Source organism: Pantherophis guttatus, chromosome 1, assembly GCF_059756535.1.
Source record: "Pantherophis guttatus breed Tessera chromosome 1, ASM5975653v1, whole genome shotgun sequence".
NCBI lineage: Eukaryota > Metazoa > Chordata > Lepidosauria > Squamata > Colubridae > Pantherophis > Pantherophis guttatus.
Window position 1 is genome coordinate 105,061,683 of NC_142063.1, and position 20,391 is coordinate 105,082,073.

Genomic DNA, 20,391 nt, shown 5'->3' on the forward strand with positions numbered 1-20,391 from the left:
ATGCTGAGGAAAGAATGCAGAGAAGAATGGCGAAGAAGGTGGGGGGCCGAGGATAAATTCTATGAGGCATTATTAAAGTAACTGGGCATGTCTAACCTAAAGAAGAAAAGGGGAATTGGAGGCATTATAGTAGTTTTAACAGTACTTGAAAAGCTGTCACAGGGAAGAGGATATTGATTTATTGTCCATAGTGCTGAAGATAAAACGACAGCCAACAAACAGAGATCTAAACAGGAAATAAGGACTCGTATGTTGACTGTGAAAGCTATTAAACAGTGGAATAGCCAGCCCTCTGGAATTGTGGATATTCTATCACTAGAAGCTTTTAAACACATGTTGGACTGGCATTTGACTGGGATGGCCTGAGCATTCCTGCCCTGGTTAAGGGTTAAACTCAACACCTCCAAGATCCTTCAACCCTATGATTCTATTGTTAATCCTCACCCTAAAATAGCTGGAATGTTTGAATCATTGTTATTTTCCTGTTAATAAATCCTGCTAGTGAGATTTCTGAATTCCTTGATGGGAAGACACTGTTTTTTTGTTCAGGAAGTTAAGAGAGGGTAGAACCTCTGGAAGTAGAACTTCTGCTTACAAAACTGGGCTATGGCTCTTATATTTGCACACACATACCCAATCAAACATACACCATTGTGTGGGAAGGAGATACATTGTTCATGCATGTTGCCTAGTTAAAGATGGCGAAGCAAAGAGGTCAAGGTGCTCTATCAAAATATAGTTGTTCTATCCTTCAATAGCCAAGGAAGCTTAAAGCCAAAGCTATTGAAACCAAATCTCAGTTCGCAGTCTAACATCCATGTAATGAGGGGGTCCTTGGCACTCTCTGGGCTTGCTAGTTTTCTTGCAAATGTTTCATTACTCTAACTGGGTAGCATCATCGGTTCTGATGATGTTACCTAGTTAAGGTAATGAAACATTTGCAAGGAAACAAGCAAGCTCAGAGAGCACCAAGGACCCCCTCATTTCAACCCTGACTACAAATATTCTTCTTTATTGGTATCCATGTAATGCTTTAAGCCCAAGAATTTCACATGGTTTCTCTCTAATGTATTCCTAGCAGAATATGTATGTTTGATAGAAAAGAGGAATCTGTTGGTTCTCATTGTCTGATTTTTGGACAATGGAAACTTGCTGGTAGTCTATAGCAACCTGCAGTAGCTAGGGCATTCACTGTGTGGCTAAACATTTGTGCTGGGAGCTTCTTCTGTTCTTCTCATCACTTGGTGCTGAACAAGCAGCACCGAGGCAGAGCAGCACTCAGAAGAGCTATTTTCCAGGGGTGGGTTCTAATTTTTTTTACTACCGGTTCTGTGGGCGTGGCTTATTTTGTGGGTGTGGCTTGATGGTCATGTGACAATTATTTAGGATTTAGCAGAGGTACTGGCCTACCAGGCTTTTAACTGCTTGCAGAGCTGTACCGATCTACCCATTTATTTTTGCAGGCAATGGTCTACTCATGTATTTTTGCAGGCACTGGTCTACCCATTTATTTTTGCAGGCTCTGGTCTACTCATTTGTTTTCTTTTAACACTGATCAGCTGTAGGACGGCCCTTTGAAGTCCAGAGGCAAGAGTTTAAACAGGTTTTTTCCCTCTAGCCATCAGCTGGGACTCAGGAGGCAGCAATAGATTGGGGGTGGGGCCAAATAAAAGGTAAGAATAATGTGGGGGGGGGCAGAACCGGTTCGGTGATGTCATATTGTCACCGCTACCGGCTCGGCGGAACCGGGTGGAACTGGGAGGAACCCACCACTGCTATTTTCTATCCTTACAGTTGCCAGTAGCATCTGATCTCTGCCTGAAGCAAACTCTCTCTGTCACAGGACCAGACATTCACTTCCACTTCGGACAGTTTTACAGCTCCTTTGAGCTTATATTTTTCTATGGCTCTAGAGCAATGCGTTTCAACCTCAACAACTTTAAGGTGTCTAGGCTTTAATTCCCAGAATTCTCCAACAGCACATGGAAGTCATACATCTTAAAGTTACTAAGGCTGAGAAACAGTACTCTAGAACATGCTGGTCAGACTGGCTGTTGTTGTTTTTAAAGGAGATCAGCGGATTAATCTTTTATTTTGCAAATCAAAAATCCTCTATTGAAAGGTTACTTTCAGTAGTGGTCAGCTTGCTATTTCATTGGTTGTTCTTATAGGAGAGGCAACGATTAATTAACACCTTTATCTTATCTCTTGTTAATTTAACACAGTTCCATTCTTCCCGAGTTGTGACAATAATCAATGAAGTTAAAACTGCTTTCTCACCACCCATTGCAGGAAGAACCATCATGTTAAAAAAAAAAAAGACGCTCTCATCTGTTGCACATATTGTACTTGTAACAGATGTATTTCATTCTTCTAGTCTAATCTAATCTAATGACAGCAGCAGCAAAAATTAGTGGGGGAATCCAATTTTACCTTAGCTGTTCAGCTCCAATGACACTAGGATCCGATTTCTTCATAACTCACTCTTCTCTCAAAGCTGAACAGCTGGGTCTGCATTTGGCTCACAGATTGCAAATAACTTTTCCATCGCACAAGCTATTCCCTCTCTGACTCCCTGCTTTCTTGAAGCTAGAGATATACAGTTGACATCAAGTAGAATAGTAGGGCTCCTTAAAATTTGGCATTGGGTTAAAGTAAATGCTTCTTAATCTCTGGCCTTTCCATGCGTTTCTGGCTTTATTGTAGTTACTTTTCAGCTTGAGAATCGCTAAATTATATACATACACACACACATATATATAAATATGTTTGTGTGTATATGTGTGTGCATATATATATATATGTATGTAAGTGTGTGTGTATAAAGGCTTAACTACACAGCTGAGATGAGTTATGAAAATGACTCTATTGAATGGGATTCCGTAAAATGTATTTTATTATTCAGGTATATGTAAAGAATTCAGAGCAGACCTGGAGAATGGGGGAGAAATGGGGAACATACCTATCTTCCAAACATGTCACATACACTCACAGAAAAGTTAACAAACTTCCTCCAAATCTGGCTCAAAACATAAAAACTGGCATTAACAGGAATCCAAAACCAAAAACATTTAGCCCAACAGATTTACAGCTGACAATTTAGAAGTGAAACATACACATTCTTGGAATGACCGCAGTAAACATTTTAAAGATTGAAATCTGCCAAAATGCACGAAACTGAAAAGAGATAGGCAGTGGAGTTTTAGAAGCTGCACCAATCTTTAATCTCTTATAGGTATACAGCAGGGCCACGGAATCAAAACTGGAAAATAATTTGAAGGCTTAATATTTTTATTTGGCATGCACTTACATCTAAGTGTAAGTGTACATCTAAGTGGCTGCCGGCGTCCCGGTATAGCCAGCTGGCGCCATCGCTGGTTATTGGGGATGAATCATTGGCCCCCACGGAAAGGGCCCACAACTTGGGTGTCCTCCTGGACGCACGGCTGTCTTTAGAAGAGCATATGATGGCCGTGGCCAGGGGGGCTTTTTATCAGGTTCGCCTGATACGCCAGTTGCGCCCCTTTCTGGATCGGGACTCCCTACGCACGGTCACTCAAGCACTCGTCACCTCTCGTCTGGACTATTGTAACGCTCTCTACATGGGGCTCCCCTTGGGGTACACCCGGAGGCTCCAACTGGTGCAGAATGCGGCCGCGCGGGGGATTATGGGAGCGACGGGGCGCTCCCATGTGACTCCTCTCCTGCACGAGCTGCATTGGCTTCCGGTGGACTTCCAGGTGCGCTTCAAGGTATTGGTGATCACCTTTAAAGCGCTCCATGGCTTAGGGCCGGGATACTTACGGGACCGCCTTCTGCCACCAATTGCCTCCCACCGGCCAGTTCGCTCCCACAGAGAGGGCCTCCACAGGGTGCCGTCAGCCAGACAATGTCGGCTGGCGACCCCCAGGGGGAGAGCCTTCTCTGTGGTGGCACCTACCCTCTGGAACAATCTACCCCCAGAGATACGAGTGATCTCCGACCTCCGGACTTTTCGTCGGGCCCTAAAAACCTATTTTTTTCAGTTAGCTGGGCTGTCCTGACTTTACGGTTGGTTTGAAAATTTGATATGGATTTTAATTGAAAAGTTTTAAATTACGGGCCAAATTTATTTAATTATTTTAAATCTATTTTTAACTTTTGTGTATAAATGTTTTTATCTTGGCTGTTCACCGCCCTGAGTCCGAAAGGAGAAGGGCGGTATAGAAATCTGAAAATAAATAAATAAATAAGTGGGAGGTAAGGGGAGCTGAAAGAAAATGATTGGCCCAAAGTGACAAGTTCTTTCCTCCATAGCTAATTCAGGAATGATTTCAAAGTTGCCAAATGTCTACCAAAGTTGCCAAATTCATTTAATTTTATTTAAGAATGTATATGATTGCTCAGCTGCAGCATTTCAACTCTTATGATAAACAAGACAAATAATTAAAATCCAAGGAGTTCATAGTGACCAGTAAATCACATTCATAACCCATCCAGAAAGACGTTCCAATTATCCTGGCCTCAAGGCATGCTGAAAAAGTGAAGTTTTTACTGCTTTCCCGAAGGCCTGCCAGGAGATGACTAGAATATGAGTGACTGCAAGCAGGACCTTCCAGATTAGGAATGAGTAGAATTGGCACACTAGATAAAGTTGTCCAAAGGCCCTTCTGGCCAAAGTTGCCATTTGTCCTTCAAATGAGAGTTGAGAGTCCCTAATTGTCAGGCTGTGCCATGCTCACATATAGCATACATTCCATGTAGATGAATGACCTCCCTCAGTGATTTTATTTAGATGCCAAAAAGAAGCAGGGAGCGTAGAGCCCTGAGGCATGCTAGAAAGAAGCACTCAACACCAACTAGAATGCCCCCCTCCCCTCCCACCCGGAGAAAGAAAAATCAACATAACACTATGCCTTCCTGTCCCAACCCTCCGGGCCAATCCAGAAAGGAACTGTGATCAGTGGCATTGAAGGCCATTGAGAATCAACGCGAACCAGGATGGGTGTACTTCCACAATCTCACACCCACCGGAGCTTATCCATAAGTGCATAAAGACTCCTGGTCAGTGGTGAAATCCAATTTTTTTTTACTACTGGTTCTGTGGGCGTGGCTTAGTGGGCATGGTGTGGCTTGGTGGGCATGGCAGGGGAAGGATACTGCAAAATCTCCATTCCCGCCCCACTCCAGGGGAAGGAGTGGAAAAATCTCTATTCCCTCCCCACTCCTGGGGGAAGGCTATTGCAAAATCTCCATTCCTACCCCACTCTGGGGTCAGCCAGAGGTGGCATTTCCCAGTTCTCTGAACTACTCAAAATTTCCGCTACCAGTTCTCCAGAACCTGTCAGAACCTGCTGGATTTCACCCATGCTCCTGGTACTGTATCCTGGCCTGAATCTAGAAAGGAAAATTTGTAGGCAAGGTGAAAATTGTCCAAATTGATTGGTTCCAAAAATGTTTCTTAAGGAGAAAGCACACAGCACCTCTGTCAAAGCTTGTGGTACCACCACCACCCTCTTAAAAAATCACTGCATGAATTCACTCACCTGGCCCCTCCTTTGAGGATTTAACGCGGAAGAGAAAAAAATCTAAAATATGGATAGTTAAAGCAACTATGCCAAGTACGCATTTCCTCAAGATCAACAGTCTCAAATTCCTCCCGTGTATATCAATATGAAACCATGGCCTAGTCAGCTTCATAGGACCTGCAAAGCTGAAATCCCAACTTTAAGCAAAACCGAGTGACTTTACCTACCGAGTGGTTTAAAACAAAAAAGCAAAATAAAATTTATTGAAAATGAAATCTTCTCAATATTAATGCAGAGGTGTGATCAATATGTGGGCAACATTGCACTTTTTCAATTCTGTCAACATTCCTTTCAGGGAGCTAAATAGAATTCACAGCAATTCTAAAGGCTGTTTTTAGATTCAAGCGAATACAACTGGAGCTCTGAATATACCAATATTTAGGCAGTTAAAATGGGCCTGTATGTACAATTGTGTTCCTACATTCAGTCAAATACTTCACTAGGACTTCAGAAATAGTCTTTATCTCAGAAGACCTTTAATAGTAGTAGTCACCGGAAACATTTTTATCAGCTTAGGTTGTTGTGTCAATTGCGATAGTATCTGGAAATGGCAGGTCGTTTGTTTATATTCATATTGCTTTAATATAGTCTATGTGCTTTGTCTTTAAAGACAGATTGTTTTCAGATTACCTTGTAGATACAAAATGTGGCTGCTTAAAGTATGGACAAATGTCAAGTAGTCAGTCTCTGCTGTGTTATATTCTGCATTTTCAAGTCCAATTTTAAAAAACTGATATTGGCCTTTAAACTCTTTAAATCTTTACACATTCCGAGCTCAGCTTAATTTAAAACTCACCTTTATCTATTCCAAGTTACTCCTATCCTTCATTTAAGGTTAACATACCATAATGCCAATTCTGTGCCTATCTGTCAAAGTCATTTGTATTATATACTTATTTCTCAAAGCAATTGAGAAAAAGATATTCTCGGAAGTATTCTGCATTCCATTAGGACAGGGGTCCTCAAACTTGACAGCTTTAAGACTTCTGGACTTCAACTGCATGGCTGGCTGGAGAATTCTGGGAGTTGAAGTCCAGAAGTCTTAAAGCTGTCAAGTTTGAAGACCTCTGCATTAGCAGAAGTCTAACAAAGCTCAATTGGCTTCAACTTCAACTACACTATACAAGTGAATCTTATCATCTTGGCTTTAACTGAATTAAGGGAGGGGGGTGTTCTAGGATAACTTGCCAGGCGACGACTCACTGTGTAACACAAGAGTTACATTAATATTAAAGAAATAAGTGAAATAATTAAAGAAAGTATGCCAGGGGAGGGATAAAATGAAATGTGAATGAGAAAAATTAAAATAATTTTTAAATTATTTTAAATAAATTGAATTGTTGAATTCTCCCACAGTGACTTATCCCATGGCGAGTTGGCCGTGGTGAGTTGTCTCATTCCATTCATAGGGTTTTACTATCTATCTATCATCTATCTATATCATCTATCTATATCTATCATCTATCATCTATCATCTATCTATCTATCATCTATCTATATCATCTATCTATATCTATCATCTATCTATCATCTATCATATCATCTATATCATCTATCTATATCTATCATCTATTTATCATCTATCTATATCATCTATCTATATCTATCATCTATCATCTATCTATCATCTATCTATATCTATCATCTATCTATCATTATATCATTATATCATCTATCTATCTATCATCTATCTATCATCTATCTATCATCTATATCATCTATCTATATCTATCATCTATCTATCTATCATCTATCTATCAACTATCTATCTATCTATTTATCCTGTTCTTTAATTGTTATGTGTTACTGTGTATAACACCAGGTTTTAATGATTTGTTGTATATGTTGTATACTTAGTTGAGGTTTTCATCTAAGAAGCATCTTTAAATATAATTCTATTTATATGTAGTCCCATCTCCTGGCCATGATTTTGTACACAACGCTTATTAAGCACAATACAGAATTCACTAATTCGCCTGCCTGCCTGCCACTTATTTAGGGTTATATCCTTTCCTTTTCCCTATTCTCTTCATTTCCAAAGAAGGTGGCTCAGTTCATATATCCCACAAAGTTAAAATGGAATAAAATTACATTATAACTTAAGCATAATGTGTGGATGCAACCAATACTCAAGAAGCTAGTTACAAGAAGCACAGGGGATTTTGTTTCCTAAATTCATTATTTAATGTGTGATTGGGAAAAGGGATCATTCTTTTCTTACAAGCTGATTCAAGGCTGTTTTCTTTCACTAAGAGGACCCACACACTGATCCAAATAAGAGGGAAATATGCAAATTACTCTTTGAAAGCGATAGAAGCAGTCTGCAGCCTACATCCCACAGATTACATCTAAATGGTGGCTGTATTTGGCAGCTGCTGTGTATGGTAAGCTATCCATGAGCAGCTGCAATTTTTAGCAATCTTTTTGGCATCTGTAGTCACATCTTCAAATTTACTGGGAAGACCGGGAGCTATCCTCCCATGGATTGTTTGCTATGTGGATTGGATTCCGGAATTGTGTTTCTAATCACTTCCAAGCCAATGTATTGCATATAAAAATGAGATTTGGAAATTACAGCAACCCTGCAAAAGGTATACTCTGGGCCTCTTTACTCAGATCAAAAATTCATCTATCCAGAAGGGTAATGCGTTTGTGCTTAAAGTTAGGCTTGCAACTTAAGCAAATGCTCTTTGAGCCAGTTGGCAATGTTTGTTCTGCACATGAGAAGTGTGGATATGCACTAAACACGGGACTTTTCCATTCCTGTAGATGCTCAGCTCCTTCCCAAAGGACCAGCTATCAGTTGAGCCATGGGTTTTGGCTTGCAAACCATAGCAGCTGAAATCAGTTGTGATCAGATCACCAAGGAGAAGCACGAAGGACAGACTTCATGAACTTTTGCAAGTGAAATTCAATACTATTTCTTGCCAGGAGCTAAAATTCAATTCGTGCATGAGCTTCTTGGCTCTCATGTTTCACATTTCACAGTTTGCTGACCCTTGGTTGATATTGTAGCAGAAGTGGGGCTGTCAGCATGCAAAGAGAAAAACTTGTTTCCAAGAACGAATATCATGTCTCAAATACAATCAAATCTAAGCTTTGCATATTGTTGCTGGCTTGCCTTCTGAAACACATTGATGAGGGTGGGGGAAGGAGCATACAGATAGGACTTTAAAGATTCAGAAGTGAGGAGAACTTGCCTATTTCCTTCCTCTCTCAAGGGCTTTGCTGCCAGCCAAGTACAAGTCTAGCATTGGGGCAAATAGGTAAGAAAGTCTGAAGATCACAGAGATAATAAAACATATTGGTATAAACTCATATGATATGAGTTTATCTCAGTTAGTGATTTAACAACCCTAACACTTTGAACTAATGATTGCAGCCATGGAATCAATCACTCCTATAACATCATCTCAGTAACAGTAACAGAGTTGGAAGGGACCTTAGAGGCAGAGGTGGTTTCAGCAGGTTCTGATCAGTTCTGGAGAACCAGTAGCGGAAATTTTGAGTAGTTCGGAGAACTGGTAGTAAAAAATTCTGACTACCGCCCCCATCTATTCTCTGTCTCTCAGGTCCCAGCTGATTAGGAGGAAATGGGGATTTTGCAGTATCCTTCCCCGGAGTGTGGTGGGAATGGAGATTTTACAGTATCCTTCCCCTGCCACACCCACCAAACCACACTCACAGAACCGGTAGTAAAAAAAATTTGAAATCCACCACTGTTTAGAGGTCATCTAGTCCAACCCCCTGTTTACGCAGGAGATCTGTACTAGGGATTCGAATCACTGAACTGCCGACCTTTCTGATCAACAAGCTCAGTGTCATAGCCACTGATCCACCTAGTCAGGCATGTCTTATAAATTGTGTGACCCCGTTGCCACCAGCTTTTTTCCAATCTCCTTTATTGCTTGAGGATATGTGAACAAGAGAAGGCTGCTTGCACTGGCTCTATGCATTTCAGATTCCAAAGAAGATGGAGTACTTATACTGTTTTTGTGGAAAGCTAGAATCGTACACATAAAGACTTCCCTTTTTTTATGATGGACAGCCATTCATCCTGAGATAGATTCTTCTTTCTATCTCAGAACGTTTGAGCATGATTCGCATATTGGAAGGCAGCTCAATCAGAATAATAAAAACTTGTCATTGTTCATTTAGTATTTTCAATCTACATTTGATGGTTAAGACCACTGATCAAGGAGCTTAGGGGTGGCAGGTTCAGCCAGGCACTGAAAAGCATCAGCTCTGAGATACTATGACTAATTTTTGTGAAGTTGTATGAAATGGGGGGTTTCCAATGTGATAAAGAGACATCATAGCCCAATCCCCACATTTTTCTGATTTATATCAATTTGATGTCTCCTAAAGAGGTTTTAGCATTTTAAAGCATTTTTATCTTTAAATTATTTGAAAACGGTTAATTTCAGGCTTCATGCCAAATGCAGCAATACATTTCAACTCTGCAGACACGCAATCCTGCGTTTAAGAACCTTGCTTACAGCAGAAACAACATGGCTAAATACGTTTTCTTGCTGAAGACAAAATAGAAGGTATATATGCACACAAAAATAAGTATCTGGGTTCCAAAATTTAAATTTTCAATAAAAATTGGGCCATTCACTGCCTTGAGAATGGAAGTCATCTGCTGAATGCTGATATAATGGTGCTGCCTGGCCTGGAAACCTTTGGTTGCTATCCTGGTTCATTTCTTACAGGTATCTCGTTAATGGATTTAATCTTTCCTGAACAAAATGTTCATATCAATAACCCTATATGTTTTGGAGGCTAGAAACCTGAAATAAGTAACTTGTAAAAAAATGCATTTTTCTGTTTTGATTTAGGGGGTCAAAATGCTGATAACGGTGACGCCACCCTATGAACCTATCACTCTCCAATCGCAGGCTCCACCTCCACCTATTCTACCAAAACCTGGAACTGACAACCTTAGGCTACAGAAGCTTCTGAAAAAAGCAGCAAAGAAGAAGGCCACCTTATCAGCACAATCAACCACATCATTCCGGTCTAATCTGTCTCCTGTAAGTGAAGCTAGTCCAGACTTGGAGCACAATGAACGCACTTCCCCACTCAAGCCAACAGAAACTGAAGTCCGCCTCACTATCAAACTTCCACCTCGTTTTTCAGTCAAGCCCATCATCCATCATGTTCCTTCTCCTTTTCCTAAAGCAAGACCCTTCACGTTCACAGTTACAGAACAGAGGAGTCTTTCAGAGCATCTTAAACTAACAGTCTCACCTGCCATATCTCCGCATTACAGACCGACAACTCCCGAGTCACCAAGGCAATCCACAGAGTTCCCTTCAGGTCCCCCTACTCGCTTGTCCCCTGCCTTTGTTTCTCATGAACATCCCATTTCCTACACTCCTCAAGTGGAGACTCCAGTCATGGTCACTCATGTGGCTGAAACGCATTCCTCTTTTCATAGTGTGCAAGCACCAAGGGTTAAGTCTCCACTAATAGGGCAGCCAGAGGAATATTCAAGTCGCGTTCATTTGCAAACCAACTATGCAGCCTCACTATCAAGCCAGACATATGGCACATCTTTTGTACAGCATCCCAGGTCACTTACACCCAAGTTAGATGTTTCTGCACCCCCTGAACCACCCGCCAGGAAAATGAAAGCTGAAATACTCCATATCCCTAGGCAGTATACCGTGGTTACATCCCCAACTCATCAGCTGGACAGGCCTCTAACCCCAAGAAACAGCAAAAGCCCTGAACCACACACTGAAGTCCAGAGACAGTCAGGCTCCAACACATCACAGTATATGGGGCCAGAAACAATCCTTCCTGCACCGTCCACTGTCAGTATGAAGGAGCTCTTGCCAGAAAAGATAAACCAGCAGGCTGTATCACCACCATCACTATCTGTCTCCCAAAGTCCTGCCAGCTCATCCCCCAAATCAAAGCCAACAGTGCCCCCCAAAAGCAAACTTAGTGGCTGGTCTCGTCTGAAAAAACACTTGGTAGTGGAACCTGATGTTCCTCAGTTCCCTGTCTCAGAATCTGAACCAGAGGAAGGGAGAGAAAAGGCAATAACTGAAATCTCGGAAGCGGATCCAAGTCAGGAGAAAAAAGGAACCAAGTCAAAAGCCATCAAGATGTGGGATGCCATCTTGTACCAGATGACCATCAGCAAGGAAAAAAGGCCACAAGCTGAGGAAGAAAAGGAAATAAGAAAAGAGGGGATGTTTTCATTCCGGCGACGTTTACCCCTGCTTCTCCACAGGCCACGCTTTGATGCCCGGAAACTTAAAGAGCTGGCTTCCAAACCCATGACAAAGATCACTACTCTGTTTGATGTGCGTCGTATCCAACGCCAACCCCCTGAAGAAACGCAGACGGGTTTTAATAGGATGGCATCTGGGTGGCAGATGAAGGAAAGAGAAGAATAGATGATTCCTTGAGAAGATGATCAGTGGGCTGAGAGAATATGAAATAAATCCAGATTTTACTAAAACAGCACTTGAGAGGAGGGGGGGGAAATAAAATAAAATCCTTCATGCAGGGTTACTGTCTATAATACCAAAAAATGAATACGCCTGTTTTACTCAGTTTTAACATGGGGCTTGAGAGAGAGAGAGTCTTGTGGTTTTTTTTTTTCAGAATAACAGCCTATATAGAAGAAAGAAGTTAAAGCAAATAAATATAGGATGGGAAAGAAATGTATTGGCTTGCTCCACCAAGCCTACGTTTTATTCTAAAATAATGCCAAAGTTCTTGGCTTTTCTTCCATATTCAGTCAAAAGCATTTTGAATAAAGCCAAACAATCATCCCATATCATGGTACACACATGTTCAGACATGTTCTCTCTCCCCATCCCCCTTTGAGGTCAAATGCTGTCCAGAGGTTTAGGCCTTTTGGTTAGAGGACAAGATGACTGGGATTATAGTAGGAGCAATGGTTGTTTTCACAAGCTACTTTCATGTTTCTGGCAGGAAAAATGAATGTTTCTCATACACCGCCTAAATCTAAATTGTAATACTAACAAGGCACACAAAATTGCAGTTTGAAATCAACAGTTATACAAGAACAAGGTTCAAGATGGCTTCAGATCCTAAAAATACGACATTGAAAAGATTAAACTATTTGGCTTAGGTCATATGAGCATAGAAAGTTGTCTTGCAGGCCTCTGTAGAGACAAAATTTCAGTTTCTCCATCAAAAGAACCCTGCTCTTTAGTATCTCATAGATGCACCTTCCTAGAGCAGAGCCTATGCCAGATGAATAGGCCCTTTAACAAAGATGTTTTCCTTAAGGTGCTCTGGTAGCCAGACCATTTGCAGCATCACAAAATAAACACTGAATTAAGAAAAAGGGCAAGCAGTATTGATTGCACAAGAGACAGGATAATATTTTTTTCATGGGCCCACCTCAACAGAAACCCAAGTTGTGGAATCTGGACAATTCTGTGCTTCTCTTAACTGCAATGAAATCAATTTAAACCATTTGCAAAACCATGTCAAGGCTATTTTCCCCTAGGAAGCAGCTTGCAGACCACTTTTACATATCAAAAACAGTGAAAATCCTGTGCAAATATCAATTTACCCCACTGAACCTAGCTTTTAAATGATGTCAAGCAATTGCCAATACTTGAGCAATCAGCTCCAGAAAATTGACAAAAAATTTTTTTCCTAACTCATGGAGGGAAGCTGAAAAGGACTGTTATCATTATCACCACCATCACTAGCCATGGATTCATAAAAGAGTAATGCTTTTATGCTAAGCCATCTAGAATGTTTTCCACTGAGATACTGTAAGAACGCAGAAGAGTCAAACATTCATATCATTGTTTCATGGAAAGATATTACAAACATGCTATTGCTAAATTGGCATTTTAATATCCCCAATGCTAACTAACTGTAAAACAGGAAGTAGCCAATGGCTACTGATGTAGGAGAGCAATAGCCATGGACTTAGTATTTTATATCCCCACTTGGCAGTTTGGGGATTAATGGCATAGATCTTCGGCCATTTCACTATCTTTTTCCCATTGGTAGTTGCAAAACATGACTATCTGCTATCAGCAGCAAAATTGGGAAGATTTAGGGAAAACCCTACCTGCCAAAATCCAGATAAGGTCTTGACTATCAAACTAGACTCAAGGTGAATTTAGGAATCCTTGACACGATCCCCTCATAGAGCCAAGTTGTGTATGCATATGCTTCACAGTGATTTCTAACACCAGCATAAAGATGTTCCAGCTATTGTTTTCTCCATGTATCATCAGCTAATCTCACATTTCTGTTTCTCTACACAATCACAAATTGAGAATGGATGGCTTGAAGTGAGAAATGGGAGCTGGTTAAAATAGCATCTGCCTGAGAGACTGTACAATTATCTCTTTATGTCTGCTTGTTTAACCACCCCAATGAATGCTCAACCATCCCATTCCACAGTGTTGTGGATAAGTAGAGTGAATAAGGAGGAATGCCACTCAATCCTTCCAAGCTGTGAAAAAGGTACACATCCTTCATGTTCAGTTTGGCTAGAACAGCGGTCACCAACCAGTGTGGTCTGCGGACCACTGGTGGTCTGCGAGAAAATTTTGGTGGTCCGCAGAAAAATTATTTGCATTTTTTATATTGCACAACTATGTAAAATTATGAATTTAGTGGTCCCTGAGGTCCAAAAGGTTGGTGACCCCTGAGCTAGAAAGAGTATTAATATGAGTTGAGTTTCATTGTATATAGTTGTATGCCCAGTTTTTACTCCAGCATTGATGCTTTGAAAAGTGTGATGTGGATAGCAGATTTTAGGCTATTATAGTTGTTTGGCAAGTCCCCTGTTTTATATCATAGAACAGAGGACTACTATCACCTCATGATCTGGGTTGTTGTTTTTTTTCAGAAGAATTGCCAGAAGAATGACAGCAAATATACTATTCCAAAAATGCCATCACAGAAAGGATAGAAGGGAATCCCTGAGTTCTGTTTGGCTATTCCAGTATTTACACTTTCATCATATGACATGCAGTAGTACAGTGTTTCTCAACCTTGGTAGCTTGAAGATGGGTGGACTTCAACTCCCAGAATCCCCCAGCCAGCAGCGCTGGCTGGGGGATTCTGGGAGTTGAAGTCCACCCATCTTCAAGCTTCCAAGGTTGAGAAACACTGCAGTAGTAGATCATAGCTTTTTATCAGATCATTGGAAAACAGATTTTTGTGTCAGCTGCCTCTTGCTTCAAGAAATCTCAAATGGGCATGTAAGATATGGAGCACAGTCTCCTTTAGTGCGAATATATGGAACACCAGAACTTCCTAGCCACTTTCCTACATATCTTTAGCAGTACCTCAGCGCTAAGAATCTAAATGTTGAATTTTGCAGCAGGCAGGAAAACTGGTTTCCTACCAACCACTTGCCAAACTGAGTCAACTGATATGTTTGCGTTCACTTTTAATTGGTGTGTTCTACTCATTATTTATATTAACAGTGTCTTAAAGTTTGTGTATAGGTAAGAATCTAAGGGTATCCCATGCTGTATTGCATAAAGGTCAGGCAAGTAAAGCAAAGTAATGTTAAAATCTTCTGTCCTAACTTTAAGGGCAATATAGTAGAAGACAAAGATGTCCTGGACTGATTAAACTGCCTTATTCTTTTAAATAGTTATAAAAGCCAAGTTCAGTTTCAGACATCTTCAAATATGTTTTTTTAGCTAAAATTAGTTGGGTTGAGAGAGAAGTATAAGTAAAGAAAGGATACATGAACCACACTAAGGTTTCAAATGTCTAGTAGAGTAAGTGCCATGTTTTGAGATGATAATATAAGACAAGGAAGGTATGTTGAGCAATGAGGAAATAGAAATGTTTGGTTCCTAAGAGAAATAGATATACGGTAAGAAAAGGAACAGTGATGTGATGGAAGCAAAAGATGCTCTAAGCTTTTTCTGAACTTATCATAAGTAAGTGCTAGGATGGTTGTCGTTACACCAACATTGAAAGAATTCTTTTCACAGCTATAGACCCACATGTTTTAAAGGCAGTTCATATGAAATCCTGACTCGAGAACAATTTTTATAAACATTGAATATGTAGATTGAATAAAGTGTTTCTATGAAAAAAATGGATTCTCATTGCTAGTAGAGAGTTGAGAAATGTTACTCTAAGTAAAGGCATGCCTCCCCCATACATCCCTTAAAATACACCACCTAAATCATTCCTTAAATACTCAAAATCCAATCCTTTGAGCTTAAAATGTGACTGTACCAATAAAGGACCAAGTTTGAATTGTCCATTATCTTAATAACATGACAAAAAGTCACTTTATAAAGGAGCACTTTCTGCTTCTGCATGTAGAAGTCTGATAGCAAAGCCAGTCAGCACTTGGTGAATATTACTGACTTTATATGTGCAAAAAGAACTTGCAAATGCTATTTAGTACATCAGCCTTTACCTGTGAGTTTGGCACCAACACAGCTATTTTTCCGTCACCCCATCATCTTCTATTGGCACTCTTTTGTACTGTCCATGTCCAGTTGCCACATACTTATATTTCTTGCCAGGAATCTTGACCTAAAAATGAGGATGAAAAATTGTAATTTCAGTGGTTAAAACCCAAATCCTTACTATTCTCCCCCCCGCCCCAGTTTTTTAAGTGCTTTGAAAGAAAACTCAGTTTGACCATTAGCCATCAAATATGGGCTGATTTGATGCACTGTGCTTTTGTTCATTTTTTCTTTGGCCTAGAAGTTTAAATTACAGTTCATTATTCGATACCAGGAAAACCTGAACCTCTATGTCAAAAACCAAAATCACCTCAAACCTCTGCAGAAAGATAGCTTAAAAGTTAACAAGCAAGTCTGCTGAATTGTTATTCCAGATGCTCCTACACTTTAAATCAGAGATCCCCAATTCCCGGTCCACAAATGGGTACCAGTCTGCAGCCCATAGGGAACCAAGCCCTGAAAGTGGGAGCCAAGGGTGGGAAGCCATCCTCTCCCCCCACCCGCAGCCATCATCAGTCCATGGGGCCAAAAAGGTTGGGGACGCTGCTTTAAATGATACTTATTTTTTATATTGCATTGTTTTCCTTGTGAACTGGTTGTTAGGCATTCAGAATTATTTATGTAAGATATGCAGTTGCATACATTTCCCTTCCCCCTCCCCCAAAAAATGCAATAAATAAAATGAGAACAGGATCAAGAATAAAGATAGAAAATACAAAATGGAAAAGAGAACATAAGGGGAATTTTGGTGACTCCTTCTCTCTCCCCCCTTCTGTTTCCCATCCACTCTTCACTCCTTAAATATTTGTGTTAATACTTTACAAAGCATCAGAGGTTTTTCTTTATATCTATTTAAATCATCCATTGTTTTCAATCTCTTGACTCTTTTCCTCAAAACCATATTCCAAATTCCTGGATCTGCTTTACTGTGTGATATGTTGCATATAAGGGAGAAATTCATAACTTTATTTTTTATTTTTAAATTATTAATTTGTATCCTGCCTATATTATTTTTACAAGTAACGAGCAGCAAACATGCCTGAAACTCTTTCCCTCCTCCTATTTTCCCATAACAACAACCCTTTGAGATGTTGGGCTGAAAAAGACACAACCTTCCGGGGTTGGCCATTAACATGGAATTTAAAAATATATCCAATCCATTTTCATAGAAAATTAAGAACATATTTTCACAACTACCTCAGAACTAGTTTACTTGCAAATTTTCCTTCCCTGTGTTCAACTCCTTTCCATCCCCTTTTTGATTGGAGACATTCACATCAACCAAAAAGATGATGACAATGAAGAACATAGAATTCTGATTTGCGCGGAGGAACTGGGCAGGAATATGTGACCCAGGATTAATCAATGTTTACATTTGTTTTTAACTCCATAGGTAGAGGCAATGTGCCTCTATACGTCATTTGTTGGGAAGCGCAAGGAAGATGCTATCACACTCCTGACCTGGTTGTGGGTTTCCTCGGGCAGCTACTATGCTTCTAGCAAAATAAAACACTGAATTAAATACATATTTCACTTGATTTGGTGGAACAATTTTCCTTTAATACCATGAACAGAAGAGCTTGCATTCAATGAGCTGAGGAAGAGCCAACTGCATACAGCCACAATAATGGGAAAAAAATCTTCCTTTTAATAGTCACAGGATGGCTATAGAAGTCCTTGAAGGGTGCTTTAATTTGACAGTGCTTTACGCGAAGCATCTTTTCAAAGCTACATTAGGAAAAGTAAAATGAAGCTGCTGTGTTGTTTCATTTTGCATCACTTCTTGGTCCTCTTCCAGCAATGTCCCACCAGGCCTAACATGCTTGGCCACTTATACAGAAAAATTAAGCTTCATCATTGCATTTCTCCCAAAGGAAGAAGCTATCCTCACCTTAGAATTTGTATCTGTTTGGGGGTTCTCCTTTTGCTCCCAAAGGCTTCTTATGTTCACAATATCTCCAGCCACAATGTCCTAGGAAGAAAACAGACGTGAGAAGCGCCCTCTGTGAAAAAAGTCTTTATGTTTTGCAACTCAGGTCAAATCTAGAGTCCATATTGGTACCATTTGGTTGGTGACATTTATACCCTGACATCATTTTCATCACAAGATCAATATCTGTAGAAGAAATTGTTTATTTCCAATAGTAGGGATTTGACCACATTTTCTTTTTAAAAAAGTAGTAGTAGTAGTAGTTACCTTGCAGGGTGTTGATTTTGTAGATGACTGAGCCACTTCCCCAGTCTCCCAGAGGCTTTTTGTGCTGGCCACTGCAGCGCTATTGGTAGGAAGGTCAATGGAAGGTTGGCGCGCTGGCTTCGGAGTTTTGCTGGAGATCTGCAAAATAATATAAGGGTGAACTGGCTTTCTAGTTTAAAACCATCTCTCTCTTATAGTCAAACATCTGTATGCACCATTGAGTTGATGCACCCATTGGGCAGAATCAGCATTGTGGTAGCTATCCAATTCATCAACTGATCAGAAAATGTCCCCTCCTGACAGCCTTTGTGCCAATATAATAGCAATAGTGCTTAGACTTATATACCATCCCATGGTGCTTTACATCCCTCTCTGGGTAGTTTACAATGTCAGCACATTAACCCCCCAACAATCTGGGTCCCCATTTTACCGATCTCGGAATGATGGAAGGCTGAGTCAACCTTGAGCTAGTCAGGATTGAACTCTGGGCAGAGTAACCTGCAATACTACATTCTAACCTCCGCACCACCATGGCTCTAATCTATCAATGGCCATGCAAAGGAAAACAGTGCAAGAAAGCTCAAAACACCTGTGGCACACACATTGCCTTCATTTCATAGTCATAAATCAATTACATCAAATAAGACAAAGGAGAATACCATCAGCCAGGTTCAGCATCCATAAGCAAGGGTTAGAGTACCAGAAGAAGGTGGATTTTAACCCCATTGGGAATTAATTGCCAAACAAAAAATTTTTAATACAACTCTACTTTTTGGCTGCCATGAAAAGGAGGACATCTGCAGAGACACATCCAAAGGTAAAATCTTGCATGGGTGACAGTAGTGCTCAGTTAACTTGCCAATGAGTGACAATCAATGGAATTAGGCTTTTGAATGGGCTTGCTGTAACACATTTCTTAGGACGATCCCAAAAGTACTTCTTTGAAAAGCTTGTCAAACTCACTGAGTTTAAACTCACCTCAATGGCTTGAGTGTATTGCTCAAGTTTATCATCAATCTTGGAAACTGGAAGTGGTGCTTGGGTCTTCTTCATACTGTTACTGGAAGGAGAGAAGATGGTAGAAACGATGCTTACCACAGACCCAACATTTCAGAGCCTAATCACCATTGTTTAGTCAGAATTATTATTGGTGATTTCCACAATTTGCATAGATCACATAGCACACTGAATGGCAATGAGGCTGACTTATTTATGGCTTAGTTTTTGTATAGGGACCCAGCCAAGATGATTTGTAAATCATGATTCATGGTTATCTGTATCTGTATCAAATGGAGTTTATTTAGTAGCCTTTAGTTAAGCAAACAGCAGCTTAGTATAAACATACACAAGAAGAACAAGTGGCAGTAACAATTCAGACTGATTTGTTAACTGAACCCTGAACCCTGATTAGGGTTCTGTAAATTCAATGAATATTTTAACTTGCTTGATAAATTCTGACTGCCTAGAAAGAATGCATAATAGAATACTGGAGAGATGGAGAAATTGCCTTAAGAGGAAATATTTTCTTCAGCTCAACACATTAAAAAGTGATCTTTCAGACACACAATGATCATGAACAAAGCATCCATCTTGAATTATTTGCAGAGCTCACAGCAAAGCTCTTTCAATAGGTGGCATCATAACTCCTGAGCTTTCTTCTAAATGTTATCCACATGCTTGTACCCTATATTTGGCATTTGAAGTGGCATTTTAAAAGTTTCTTATTTTCATTTCATTTTATTTAACGTATACTGCTGAACTGGGCCTCATGTTGTTATAACAGATTTTACCTCTGTCTTTAGTTACTTGGGAAGATTGTATCCAGAAAAACAGTGTACAAATAAAATTACTTAGAGCGACAGCTACCAGTATCCAACTTAAAGGTCACACAGCTTGGAAGAGTTATTATTTCATCAGAAGTTACCTTTTCTGCACAGATCGGTTGAAAGATTCAGTCCTGTCAGTGATCTAAAAAACAGAAACAACAGGCTTCATTTGGACAGTGGTCTTGAGGAAAGATACAAAATGCTGGTTGGTGCCAACTTCCTTTCCAAAAAGAAAAATGAGTACGGCCAAGATTTTGCTCCCTTTCTTATGCTGTCAGACATTTAGGGAATTTGAGAGGAAAACATACTGTGTTTCTCAGAAAATAAGACTGAGTCTT

At 40.1% G+C, this 20,391-nt stretch overlaps 2 protein-coding genes across 9 annotated transcripts in view; one reads left to right on the plus strand and one right to left on the minus strand.

The window, feature by feature from the left end:
* Nucleotides 1–12,250, plus strand: part of PRR33 (proline rich 33) — a 30,743-nt gene extending 18,493 nt beyond the window's left edge. Inside the window, exons 1-2 of one of the 2 annotated variants that reach the window (XM_087880149.1) lie at nt 8,379–8,467; nt 10,409–12,250. In XM_087880149.1, the coding sequence (XP_087736275.1) occupies nt 10,418–11,980 (1,563 nt within the window). In that variant the 5' untranslated portion in view covers nt 8,379–8,467; nt 10,409–10,417 and the 3' untranslated portion in view covers nt 11,981–12,250. Of the gene's footprint in view, nt 1–8,378; nt 8,468–10,408 lie in introns of those variants that run through there. The other variant, XM_034416873.3, reaches the window with a different exon arrangement.
* LSP1 (lymphocyte specific protein 1) overlaps nt 1–20,391 on the minus strand; it is a 112,862-nt gene that overhangs the window by 4,672 nt on the left and 87,799 nt on the right. For all 7 annotated transcript variants that reach the window (XM_034416875.3, XM_034416876.3, XM_034416878.3 and 4 more), the window contains 5 exons: nt 20,152–20,195; nt 19,206–19,287; nt 18,228–18,365; nt 17,922–18,002; nt 15,979–16,097 (listed from right to left, as the gene is read on the minus strand). In XM_034416875.3, the coding sequence (XP_034272766.2) occupies nt 16,002–16,097; nt 17,922–18,002; nt 18,228–18,365; nt 19,206–19,287; nt 20,152–20,195 (441 nt within the window). In that variant the 3' untranslated portion in view covers nt 15,979–16,001. The remainder of the gene's footprint in view (nt 1–15,978; nt 16,098–17,921; nt 18,003–18,227; nt 18,366–19,205; nt 19,288–20,151; nt 20,196–20,391) is intronic.